This window comes from Corylus avellana, chromosome ca2 (assembly GCF_901000735.1).
Source record: "Corylus avellana chromosome ca2, CavTom2PMs-1.0".
In the NCBI taxonomy this organism is placed as follows: Eukaryota; Viridiplantae; Streptophyta; class Magnoliopsida; order Fagales; family Betulaceae; genus Corylus; species Corylus avellana.
This window is the reverse complement of record NC_081542.1, coordinates 36,588,688-36,602,799: the sequence shown is the minus strand read 5'-3', so window position 1 is coordinate 36,602,799 and position 14,112 is coordinate 36,588,688. Positions and strand designations below refer to the sequence as shown.

Genomic DNA, 14,112 nt, shown 5'->3' with positions numbered 1-14,112 from the left:
GATGCATAAAAATTATGGAACTGGCTGACGACAAGAAGAAACTCCTTACCTCACACGTAAAAGTCTATCCCATTCATTTTCTTCTGTACCAGTTGCCACATTATCCTCTTTCCTTTCAGAATTTTGTGCACAGATATCATCAGTAATGACAGCAGGAGATTCGGCACCCCCTTGTTCTTCTGTAGATTCATCATTCCATTCGAGCGCCTGGTTGAAAGAACAATCAGAAACATTATATTTACAATCTACAATAAAAAGAATGGTGGATTATATGTATTGCTTGTCGATATAGTCACCAAATAAAGAACTTCCTCAAAACACCAAAAATATATAAAACAATAAGGTTACTCAGCAGGCAATCAAAAAGCAGAAACAAACATCAAAATAGAGAGAATTTAAATAAATTTCTCTACAACTATGAGAAGCTTTTTACAAAACAAACGGAGTCCCATCAGAAGTTCAAGAGAGTAGAGCGAGAGAGTAGGCAATAAAAACCTATTTCAACAATCTCCCTAAAAAACAAATGCCTTACCATCAAAAAATTACCATGGGTTTTGAGTCAATGCAACATCAATAAATTATGATTCCAAGTAACAACTGATGAAAGATGTTACCATTAAAAACAAAAACAAAAAAGTGCAATTATTTACACATAACACATCAGACTAATTGTTCACCTTCACAGAGCCAAGCATATCACTCTCCAAATCCCCTTCAGCATTATCGGTTGATCCAGACTGAAGGTTTGAACGGTCAAGTAATTTCAGAATAGCATTTTCATCCCACACAATCCTGCTGCTGCTATCTGTACATTTGTCCGTGTAGACATCCCCAAGACTACCAGCCTTCTTCCTATGCTTATTGTCCACATCTAATACTCTCTCATCTTTATTATTATTATTTTCCCCTGCATCTTTCCCATTTGTACTGGGAGAATCAATAAAAAGTTCTTCTGTTCCCCATTTCAGAATATCTTCAACTTCTTTCTGAGATCCAGACTTATTCACAAAAAGCTGATCGAGCATCAGCTTCTTCTTTGCAAGCTGCAAGATGCGCTCTTCAACGCTAGCACGTACTACGAGTCGGTATACCAAAAGTCTTTTCGACTGTCCAATTCGATGTGCACGATTCATAGCTTGGATATCAGCATGCGGGTTGAAGTCAGAATCATAAATAATGACAGTGTCAGCAGTTGCCAAATTGATCCCAAGGCCACAAGAGCGTGTTGATAACAAGAAGACAAACCGACTTTTATCTTGGTTAAAGCGTGCAATTGCTGCTTGACGATCAGCCACTGCAACAGAGCCATCCACTCTCTCATATGTTTTAGGCCCAAATTCTATAGTTAGATAATCTTCAAGGATATCAAGAAGCTTGGTCATCTGTGAGAAAAGGAGGACTCGATGACCTTCCTTGTATAGAATCTTAAGCATAGAATGCAACAAAGTCAACTTCGCTGAGGCTTTAATCCGCATTTCATGAAGGAATTCAACTGATCCAGAATCAGGTTCAGTACCAGGTATGAGATATGGATGATTGCAGACTTTTCTTAACTGCATCACAATATTTAGCATTGATTGCTGGGCAACCCCTTTCCCAATATTCCGCAATATCTGATAGTTCTTTGTCAGCATTGCACGATAGTATTCTGCTTGGATGGACGACAACTCAACGGGAACCATTCGTTCAGTCTTAGGAGGAATATTTTGCATTGCATCCTTTTTAAGTCTTCGAAGCATATGCGGAGCAACAAGTTTCTTCAATTCTTCCACTTTTTCCGCAGTTGTAAGATCATTAAAATTCTCTTCAAATGAAGATAGAGAAGGAAATGAAGCTGGCTGCAAGAAGTTAAGCAAGTTATACATCTCACCGATATTGTTTTGAAGAGGCGTACCAGTCAACAGTACACGATGTTGAAAGGAGAATGTATTAAGCAAGCTGAAAAGCTTACTTCCAGAATTCTTCAGACGGTGGCCCTCATCAACCACAAGAACTTCCCAAGGAACTCCACGCAAATGAGAGGAATCAGCAAGAACCATTTCATATGTAGTTAGAAGAACATTAAATTTAAAGGCAGCAGTTTTCTTATTCAACTCATTTGGATCACTAGCATGCCACTCATATTGGCGAATCATGGCTCTTGCTTTTGCACACCCATGATACTCCACAACATTTAAGTTTGGAGCCCATAATGAAAACTCAGCAAGCCAGTTAGGCATTGTGGAAAGTGGAACCAACACTAAACAAGGCAGAGTAGCTTTAAACTCAACATACAGTGATGAAATAAAAGCACAAGCAGATACTGTTTTTCCAAGCCCCATTTCATCAGCAAGTATCACATTTTTGGACTTATGCCAGCATTTACGCAACCAATTGAGTGCTTCAAGCTGATGGGGAAATAATGAACCTCCTTTCATTTCCTTAGGTTGCTCTGTTAGAGTAACTATCTCATTTTGCTCACAATCACCCCTCCCCCTTGATGAAGCATCCTTAGGAGAATCTTTTTCCAATGTTTGGTGTTCAAATTGATTAAACAGATCAATCAGCTGCAAAGCTTTTTGAAGAACAGGTTCATCTAATCTTTCCCAAGTGCATTCATCATAAGGAAGACCAGTCCATTTTACAAAAGCTTCACCTCTACCATCTTTGAAATTACGGAGCGCAACCACCCGCTGAGGCTGCTTCCACCGTTCCTCACAGATATTTATTACAGCTGTCCCATATTTTGCCTTGTAATTTTCTAGTTTTCTCTTTGCCAGAACTTTTAGCTCAGATTCAGAAATCCAACTATTATGAATATTAGACTTCCCTACCCACTTAACCAAAAACTCATAAGATATCCTCTCCCCATCAACACATGCAGGTTCAGCCAGAGCGGGCTCCTGAATTTTGTTTTCTGAAGAGCTTCTCATTCCCATTTCTAAATCCGCTTCTTTGTCATCTTTGGCTTCATTAGAGACATCCCTTTCACAAGTTTTTGGAACTTCACCATTATCATGATCTCTCAGACTAACATCAGCATTCTCCTCTGTAACCACCTTTTCATTTGCTTTTCCCAAATCTTCTGTACTTACAGCAGATTCATCTTGACCATTGCCATTTATGGCACTAGAATCTGAATCTTTGATGCCTTTTTGTAAAAACTCAAAGGTGTTTCCCTTTTTACATTCTCTGGATGCAGATCTTTTGTATACATGTATCTTATCCACTTTCAATTCATTCTTCATGCTTTCTTCCCTATCAAAACTCTTGACAATATTCTGAGAACCCTCAGTAAGATTTTCTACAGCTGCTACATCTAAATCAGTATCACAAGCAGAATTTTCCTCTGATAATCTGTTTTGATTTTCAGAAATTAGTAAGTCATCTGAGCGTAGGTCATCAGCAATGGCCACAGATAAGTGACGTGAAGATCCCGTGTAATCACCTTGAACTCGACATCCCAGAACCCGATCAACCTGCATGTAGACATAAAAAATGCAAAAGACATGTTCACATTTAAACAGAAAATAGCATGTAGTCTATATTTATGACATTAATACACAATAACACGAATTTTATGTTAAAGAGATTTGTTTACCTGCAAAGGTTCAGCAGCGACATGTTCTACATGGATTACTGTTTCATCCACATGACCAGTTTTATTTAACTCTTGTGTTAGGTTTGTTGCTTCCTGAGGAAGTTTCTGCGGCAAATTAAACATATTTACTAATCATATTAAACAGAAATATAACAGAAATATTGCAGTTGGAACAAAAATGATGACAAAACTTATTGAAAAAAACAATGACAACAATAACAACACTGGTAATAACAATAATTACCATGGAATCATAGATTATAAAGAGGTCAAATATGATAAAAAGATATACCTTATTCTTTCTTCTTCTTTTTTTTTTCTTTTTTTTTTGTGATAAGTAAAGATATACCTTATTCTTATAAAAATAAAAAATAAAAAAATAAAAAGCAAACAATGAGAAAGTCACCAATCACAAATTAAAGAAACATACATACACACGAACACAAGTTAAATAATTGTATCACATTTTACTTATCAAAAAAAATTGTATCGTGTTGATACAAAATATAGGAGGCAGTATGGAAAACAAGAAAAATGGTAATCAGAGTGCCAACAAACTGTGACTCAAGCAATGATCAATCCTGTCACAAAACTGTATAATCTTAAGGTATTACACCATAATTCAATGTTAAGCTGTAATTTCCCTTGCATGCACAGATACACAGAGAGAGGATTCGTCAATAAGTATTTTTCACTCTATATGCTAATAAGAAATAAGCAGCAGATATGAAGGTAAATAAACAAAGAAAAACAAACACATGGTTCACAAATCCCCAAAGTTCTACCAAGAGAATCTCAGATATCAGAGATCAAATTGACAGCGAGAATCTCAGATGTCTGAGACAGCAAAACAAAAACTTAGTAGTCCTTTGTTTCAACAATCAAGGGATTGAAAAAAAAAAAAAATTATTTATTCCAAGCCTATGCCATGTGAGACCACCTTAAAGTTTTCTTGCAAATATGCAGATAGGTGCATCAACTACAACCAAATGTTTTATTCCCATATTGTTCTTTTTTACAAGTAAACCAATCTTATTCAAAAACACAAAGGGGTGCAACCCAAGTACACAGGAAGTATACAAGAGAAACACCCAACTAAGAACAAGCAGAACACAAATCAAAAAATTCTAAGAAATTAGAAAAGCGAGAATAGTTTTAAGCATCCATTCAAACATAGAGAGATTTGAGCATAATGGCTTTTAACTCTAACACCGTCCTTCGAAGTTTCAAGCATTGCGTTCTCTCCAAAGTTTCCATATGCTATACCTAAGATTCAAACTCTTGAAAGAAGAATGCAAGCAACACATATAACATATAAGCATCTTTGTGCAACGTAAAACTCTTTGATAGATACTGAGAGAGAGAGAGTGTGTTAAGTTCCTCGGTACTGAGATTCTGCAGTAGAGCGAGAGAGTGTTAAGTTCACTCGGTACTGAGATTCTGCAGCACAATACATTTGACATTTTAATAAAGCATTGAGCAACTAGCATTTTTATTCTCCATGCTTTCTAATGTTCGAAGGAGAAATATCTACATAACCTTTTTTGGAAAGGCATAGATAACCAAAGTATAACATATACACACTTGCACACAAAAATATATGATACCTCATCTTTGCTCTGCAAATCTAAATTCTTCGCTCCAAGATCTTCCTTTGACAATGCTGTGGAAACACCATTGTTAATAGACTTATGCTTCTGATGTGATTTACTATTTCCAGGACTTGAAGTATTGGCTTTACATCCACGTTTCTTAGAAGTACTAACTCTAAATTTTCCCTTATCAGTTCTACGCTTCTTTTCACTGTTATCATCATTGACTTTCTGCTTTCTTTTTCTATGCTCCATCTTGGCAGCACCGGTAGCAAGAACAAGTTGTTTTTCTGAAGATGCATCGTTACTAGACAAATCAGGCTTCTCCTTAGGAGTTTCATCAGTTGCCTCTGAATTTGTAACTTTAGAATGAGATGAAATTTCCTTAGCAGGAGAGGTTGACTTCCTGTCTACAGGGGGCTCCATTTGAGACAAATTGGATTTCTTCTCATCATCAACATTCACAGATGACGAACTACCCTCTAGCAAAGCAAGGGATCGATGACTTGGCTTGGTACTACAGGATACATCTATTTGGGAAGAGACAGGCTTCTTTTCAAGGAGTTTGACAGATTTTCCTTTGCTGGAGGACCTTTTCTTTGCAATAATAGAGCTTCCAAAAATGCGGGAGACTTTTTCCATGTCAGATGACTGAATTCCAGTTTTCGATTTTCCAGTGACCATCTTTGTTCTTGCTCGCTTTGAAATGCTATCGAGTTGGCTTATGGGCTTTAATGGATCAATTTTCTGACAGCAGGTTGGACATTGCCACTTACCCATTGGAATGCGCTTCACGTGATTAAAAATACCAACCAACAAAACAAAACAAAAAAAAAAAAAAAAAGAAAAAAAAAATTAAAACTACAAAGAACTGCATGTTCGCATGAATCACTAGAAATGAAAAATAAATAAATTTGATAGCACACCAGTCAGCTAGCACAAAGATAGATTAACTAAACATACCTTAAGAGGTGGATTAAGGCACTGCAGATGATATGTCCGCGGACAACTATCACAACACAACAAGTTGCCGCCAAGATCACAGATCATGCATTCATAGTAATACTGGAAGACAGACATTGAGTAGAGCAAAAGACAGAAGTGGTTAGTGAATTCTTAACATGCTGCCAATATCATAAGGGACAGATAAAGCAAAAGAAGCTATCATTAACAAGGATTAGTATCCTAAATTATATACAACTGTCTCATCGGATTAAAATAATAATAAAAAAAGTGCTCAAATGTCATAAAGGAATAACTTCAGCGAGTGAATGCAAGTGAATTAAACTAAGTTTCTTTCAAGTGAGCTTAATATGGTTGCCTCCGTCTTTGTTAACGAAAATTGTAGAACCATCGGTAATGTTTTAAGCTTTCCTCTCTCAATTGATCTAAGCCCCAAACTACCACATACATAGCATGCAAACCTTGGAATCAGATTAAAAATTTCTACAGTATGGAAAATTTTGTAACTACAAGGAACAAGCTACATAGTTTTAATCCTTTGTACAAACTCTCCAAATATATTGGTAAGGATAAATTTCAAAACTTTTAAATGCGTAAGGGAAGCATCATCAAGAAAATCCAAAAACAAGCAAGAACTCAAAAAAGAACTTTGGTAAGCCCACAAAAATGCTTTTCAAAATACTCTTTGCCAGCAGGTGTTGAAGATATTTGAAGAAAAAACACATAAACAATTGTTACATAAACCTTGCATACAGGAAGAGGTAAAGGAATACATAGAAAAATTAAAGCCATCACTAAATGATAGTAACTTTGACAACACCAGTCCCTATTAAGTGCTTTGATTTAGGAGAAAGGGGTGATATGATTACGCAATGTTATGGTCAATATGATCAATTGCATTACACATAACTCGGCTTCGAACTTCCAGCATGTGGAATACAATGTTTGTGGAGAAACAAATTCCCTTTCAATAAATGTTTAACCAAAAAAAGAGTAAAATGTTGAAAAACATTCACAAGAAAAATTGAGAAAAGCAATCTACTGCCCAGATTTTTCAAAACTAGCTGAAAGAGAAGCTGCCATGAATAAAAAAAAAATGATGATGATGACCAAAATAAATGAGAGAAATGCTAAAAAGAACAAAAGATAACTCACTCCATCATTTCCTTTCTTCTTAGATGAAAATCGCTCAGAATTAATTTCACTCTTCAGCCTGCGTTTAGCTGAAGAAGTGTTCTTTGGAGATTCAGCTACCACAGAACTATCTTCTTCTTTGCCATTGGATAGAACTGGTCCACAAGGGAGCTTTCTCCGTTTGCGCTTCAAGACCCAGTTTCTGTTAATCATTTTACTAGTCGATGAACCGTTTTCCTTCATCTTTCAACCTGGGCCTTACATTGGTTGTTAAAAGCTACAGAAGTATATCATGAGTCCACGATAAGATTGACATGCCAGAGCTTCTAGACAGCATTCTGCTGCAAGGCCTAAATGCTCTGTTCCTGCTTGCATATTAGGCAAGGTTTAGAAGCAAACAGCAGAAAGATTAAGACAAACACTAACAAGAAACAGAGACACTAATAAAGAAAAGAAAGGGCATGAATGCTATTGACACAATCAGAGTAAACCCTGTAGTCAACTGCTTTTATATCAAAAACTAAATTTGAGGAAAGCTCAATAATCAACCACAACGAGTAGCCTAAAAACAGTAATTCAACAAAGTTCAACTTCAAAAAATATTGGAATCAGATATTTGATAAACAGATCATCAGAGTACAAAGCCCGACTTGCGAACCTAGTGACAAAAGGAAAAAATAAAATGGCTCGAGTATTGGTTGATTGCAAATTGATGCTAACTTTAGGTAACTAAAGAGTACAGCGCTCACATAAAGACATCACTTTTTATAACCGAAACACATTTCATCAGGTTGAGCATAAGCAGAGCATCAATTAAACTACAGGAAATGGAACTATGGGACCAGAAGTCAATCTGTGAACTATGGGACCAGAAGTCAATCAGTTCAAAAAAAAAAAAAAAAAAAGAGAATGTAAGAACTGGAGCTTAAATTGAACATAATACAATACAGAAGTTTCAAACTACTCGTTCACACAAGAGTTTCATCTGTAGTTTACCATGCCTGAAGCAGAAGCACGAAATTAGCTCCATGAAAATTACTTAGAACACATTACAGAAAGACTTATTCAGATTCTGATACCCCTATCACGACAAAAAGAACCAAACTCATTAACTCTTTAACCAATAACCAATGCACAAGTATAAGTTGACTCAATATAGCATAAGATTCACAGTTATCTGCTATAGTCTGACGTACCCAAAAAACAAGTAGCACTAGAAAACACATAAGAACCCGTTCAAAAATGCCGAGAACCAACTACTAAACTGACACGACACTGCCAAATCCAAACATACAACAAACCCAATTGTTGAATCTAGTTAACCATTAGTCATCAAATTACTATCTACACCACAAAGAAGAATGATAATGCTGAAATTAAAGAATCAAATCACGCCAACTTCAGCATGCACACACATTCAACTCACACTCAACCCAGAACCCCCATTTAAGTAACCGCTCATTCCACAAACCCACTCCAAAACCCAATTCACCAAACTCTACAAAGACACCAACATTTGCACCAAAAATCGAACCCATAACCCAGTAACTCAACAATCAAACAACATTCCCACCAAAATGAGCATGAAAGCACATATGGGTCAGCTGAGATTACACAAACAAACAGATACCCACAAAAGTACCCACCAAGAAATGAGCAAAAAACAGAGAAAAACATAGTACCAAGATGAATTCAGAAGCTTACCAATCATATAAACGGATCAAAGAGCAATATAGAGGAAGACAGCCTCAGATTGAGAGCGGAAGAGGGGAAGAGATTAGGGTATGGAAACTTGGAAAATAGATGAGAGATACGAGAAAGAGAGAGAGAGAGAAAGCGAATAGGAGACAAACGAATAAATAGAGAGATGAAGAGAGAGAGAGAGAGCCCTTTTATTTTAGAGAGAGAAGCATACAAATACGGATTCGCCGGGGTCATAGGACGGGGTTACGCTCTGACATGGCAGCAGAGAGAGAGAGAGAGAGAGAGAGTGCGTGTGTGTTTTGGTGCCGATGCCGATGTTGTTGTTGTTGCTGTAAGTTGTTGAAGCCCAAAGCACTCCACCACTTAGAACTCTCCACGTGGCAAACGAGGACCCTCTTTCTCTCTCTTCTCCCTCCCTCCCTCTTGCCCTGCCCATCATCCCAAATTTTTTCCTTTCCTCTTCTTTTTCCTCATTCTCTGCTTTTCTCTCTTCCCCAAGTCTCCATACACTCTCTTTCACGCACAGACAGATTAGTCTTCCGCCCTTCGTCGCTTTCTTTTTTCTTTTCCTCCTTTTCTCATTATAGCCGCCATCAATTGCTTGTTGGTGCTATTTTGGCTGTTAACTTGCTTCTTCTTTTTTTAAAATTTTTTTTTTTTTTTTCAATCTTTTCTTTTGCAGCCTTTTCTGGCTTTTTTTTCCTTTTTCTTGCTCTTTCCTCTTTTGCTCATTTACCAGACATTTCCCTTCTTCTTCTTCTTTTTTAACTGATATTTATTTTTCTCTCATATGATTTAAAAATTAACCTTTGTAAAATTTATTCTGGGAATAGATTAAGGTGTTTGATGGGAGTTTTACCGTTAGTCAATTTAAGCAATGCAGGACTGGAGTGAATTATTTACTATAATTGTATGTCTCTCTGCTTTAAGTAAGGTAAGATAGATCCTGCTCCCTCCCTCAACACAAATATATATATATATATATATATATATATATAGTAGAATAGAAAAAATTATATAAATAGTAAATATAAAGGGGTTGAATGACATTATTACCCATCCGGAGGGGCAGTAGTTCAACTGGGATTCAATGCCAATGGTGTCTATGATTTCTTTTTTCTTTTTCTTTTTCTTTTCTTTTTCTAATTTCTGATACAATTAAGTTAAGTCTTGTTGAATATTCGCTGAAAATTTAGGAAGAAAATATAAAGAAGATGGGTTTAGATAATTGTGTATTTCATTATTATGATAAATGTTATCGCTAATATTAGATTTTTTTTTTTTGGGTGGGGGTTTGATCAAATCAGATTTTATTCTACATCAACAATAACCTAAAGTTTATCAATGTGTCAGTAAGGAGATCAAGAAAAAAGATTAGCCAGTGAGAAGCTAGAGGTGTTGTGGGCATGAGACAAGTGAGGTGCGTGTTTACACACACATTGTCTTATACATGTGTCTTGAATCTTTTTTAATGTTAATTTTTTGAGTTTGGCTATCCTATAGCGGTTTTACCTTTGAAATGTTCAAAGAATTTCCACTTCAATAACAAAATATTGGTGTTGATGTGTGCATGCGTATATATTGCTTTTCTAGTGGTTTGATATATATTGCTACGGAATTTTCATTGTTTAAGTTACTTTATAATTTTTGTTTGTTAGTGTTGGGGTTTAAATTTTGAATTTCAAATTAGTATCAAAGCGGATTCACTTTGTTTGAATTAAATTATTGAATGAGATCCTCAACCCCTTTATTATGAATACTTCTCCTTACCATTAGATCTCAAAAAGTTAAGAGAGAAATCTTAGGTACTCTAGGCATCAAGTGCCATAGGCCCATGAGTATAGCACCCTGACTTGGAAAACAAGCTGCAAGTAGAAAATATCTAATTTTTCATGTGGCGTTACTACTACTACTACATTATAACATCAAAGTGGAAATATAATCACTAATAAAAATTTTCTTATATGTTGACTTCACAAACTCATCTCAATAAACATACCAAAGCTAGCTTCTATATAAATCTCAATTTAAATAAATATTAACATTGCTATTACATACTTTAAATATATAACTCTTACATTGTTTGTCAAAAAGTGCCACATACGACACATCAAATATAAAAGTAACTGTGGGTCCCACATCGCCTAGTATGGAGATGTGGATGTGTTTATATTTAATACTCGTACCCTTCCTGACATCAACGGGTTTTAAAGTCATGATGGTCATGAATCCATTATAACTCTGCAATTAAGCGAGCTTATGTGAGAGTAGTACCAAGATGGGTGACCTCTGGGGAAGTCTAGTTTGGGGAGTCAAAAACGGACAATATTGTGTGTCATTGTTATTGAGACGTTACAATAACTAACTAATAAAAGTCAACCAAACTCCAAAGACCGAGGTTTCCGGATAGACTCAAGCAAAAAAACCCAAACAATCATAAGAGTCTTCATAATCTTTCTCGACTTTAATATCTATAAAATTACCAAAATTTTATAGGTAGATGTGTAAGTCCATTGCTAAGTAAGTTTAATCCATTTATTAGGTTTTTATATTGGTTCATTTGGTGTCCAAAACTTTATTTTATTTAGGGGAAATTTCACTAAGCCCCCCTGAACTTCCAGCCTATTTTGCAGACCCCCCCTGAACTTCCAAAACTCTCATTTTTAACCCCCTAAACTTTCATTTTCTCTCAAATAGGGCCCTTCCGTCTATCTGAAGCGTTAAGAGCAAACAGAATGCACATCACGTGACTTTCAAGTGATTTTTTAGCCTTCACTTACCCCTTTTTCCCTCACACTCACTCGCCCTTACACTTACAAAGTACCCATATATATTAAGCACACTACCGAAGCTGTGGAAGAAACCCCCGAGAACGAGAGAGCTTGAAGACCCACTACCCAAGCCGTGCAAGAAACCACCGAGAACGAGAGAGCTCGAAGACCCACTACCCAAGGAGTGCAAGAAACCACCGAGAACGAGAGAGCACGAAGACCCACTACCCAAGCTGTAGAAAAAAATCACTGGGTTCCAGCCATCCATTGGAAAAGATTAGGAAGGAAGTCGAAGAAACAAAGGTGAGGATCTAGCTGGGAGTCACGTGCGTCTCGACGGTGAAGAATCCCACACGACGGCGATACCCAGTACCGGTGAAAGTCGATTCTATCATCCACCGGCAAAATTACCCAGTACCGACAAGGTGACGACGGTGAAATATGGAGCGCTCCGAGGGTGAGGTATGCGATTCGAGATCGAGCTATCCAATTTGCAAATGTGGGGGCAAAACAGTTATCAAAACTGCATCAACAAGTAAAAATCATGGCAAAAGGTTTTATGCTTGTATTAATTATTTGGTAAAATGTGTTTTAGAATTTATTTTTTCACATGAATTTTCTGTTCATCCCTATTATGCCAAAATTCTATATTAATTGGGTAAACTCTAATTTTTGTGACCATAGTTTTTGTGACCCTAATTTACGTGATTATGCAGAATGAAAAAAATCATGGTTGCAATTATTTTAAATTGGTTGAACCTGAAATTTGTGTGTGCGATGATCGAGTGATGTCGATGTTGATGGAGTGGCAGAACGAGTTGAAGTCCGAAAGGGCAATGGAAATCTTCAAATGCAAGCTTGAGCTTGCTGAATACAAGTCCAAAATTGAAGTTGATGCTGCTAATTTTGAAGTTAAACTTCAAAGGGTTGAGACTGAGTATCGTTGGATGCAACTGGAGTTTCGAGTTGCACTTGCATCTTTTTAGTGTCTTGTTGCTGTATTGATGTGTTTCCGTTTTTCTAATGGACTTGCATCAAGGTAGATGTTAAGCAGCTGAGATAGACATTTTGTTTTATTTATTTGTATCAGACTTGTATGAATTGACCATTTTGGTAATGTTTTTTAGGTATTAGTTAGGTTATAATATTTGTTATGGTTTGTATGGATTTTGTTGGCACAATTGACTCTAGTGAAGAAATGGATTTGTCCTCTTAATTGATGGTATTGACCCCAATTGATGTTATTGCTTGCTGTTGTGTTACCTTAATATTGGGAAATAAAACATTGGCTAAATATTGTCATCCACATGTTGTCAAGCACTACCAAATTTACACCAAAATTTATACCAAATGTGTTCAAACTTCTAACCTAATCCAACTATCAAAATCAATGCAAGTAGTACATATATTTAATCACAACTACTTAAGACCATTCCTTATTTAATTCTAATCCAAAAGTTGCATAAAATGTGTTGAAAACATACATGGACATCAAAATTAACCTACAATTTATATCAATGCAATCACTATTAATCAAACACCAAAATTTGGTCCAAATGTGTTGAAAACATACATGGGCATCAAAATTAACCTACAATTCATATCAATGCAATCACTACTAATCAAACACCAAAATTTGGTCCAAATGTGTTCAAAACATACATGGGCATCAAAACTAACCTACAATTCATATCAATGCAATCACTACCAATCAAACACCAAAATTTGGTCCAATTGTGTTCAAAACATACATGGCCATCAAAACTAACCTATAATTCATATCAATGCAATCACTACCAATCAAACACCAAAATTTGGTCCAAATGTGTTCAAAACATACATGACCATCAAAATTAACTTACAATTTATATCATGCTTGTGTTAATCACTACCAGATTTACGCCAAAATTTACACCAAATGTATTCAAAACATACATGGCCATCAAAATTAACTTACAATTCATATCAATGCAAGCACTACAAATTTTACACCTAAATTTACACCAAATTAACCTAAACACAACACCAAGCTTCAGCTTGCATAAAATGTTGCCAAAACATACATGGCCATCATCAACCCTAAATCCATTACAATGTTTAGAAAATACCCCAACACACAACAAGTAGTTACCAACAAAACAGTACAAACTGAGACAAACAATTTCAGCAAACAACTCTTTATGTCATGGTTACTGCATCTTCTGCTTCCCTTTGTCCTTCACTATTTTGGTGGACTTATCTTTCCCCCTATCCATTCTTCTAACATGTTCCTCAAAACCTGGTGGATGGTCAAGAGCCGTGCCTTTTCCCTTTTGTATGTCAAAATCAGGTGGGGCAGTACGAAATGTAATACCACCAGCTTTGGGAG

At 36.2% G+C, this 14,112-nt stretch overlaps 1 protein-coding gene across 1 annotated transcript in view; it reads right to left on the bottom strand.

Moving 5' to 3' along the window:
- LOC132172939 (protein CHROMATIN REMODELING 4) overlaps positions 1-9,515 on the bottom strand; it is a 28,047-nt gene extending 18,532 nt beyond the window's left edge. Inside the window, exons 1-7 of the mRNA XM_059584502.1 lie at positions 8,974-9,515; positions 7,291-7,634; positions 6,136-6,237; positions 5,188-5,961; positions 3,581-3,685; positions 678-3,458; positions 50-207 (exon numbers count right to left, since the gene is read on the bottom strand). Of these exons, the coding sequence (XP_059440485.1) occupies positions 50-207; positions 678-3,458; positions 3,581-3,685; positions 5,188-5,961; positions 6,136-6,237; positions 7,291-7,512 (4,142 nt within the window). The 5' untranslated portion in view covers positions 7,513-7,634; positions 8,974-9,515. The remainder of the gene's footprint in view (positions 1-49; positions 208-677; positions 3,459-3,580; positions 3,686-5,187; positions 5,962-6,135; positions 6,238-7,290; positions 7,635-8,973) is intronic.
- Between the last annotated feature and the right edge of the window lie 4,597 nt (positions 9,516-14,112).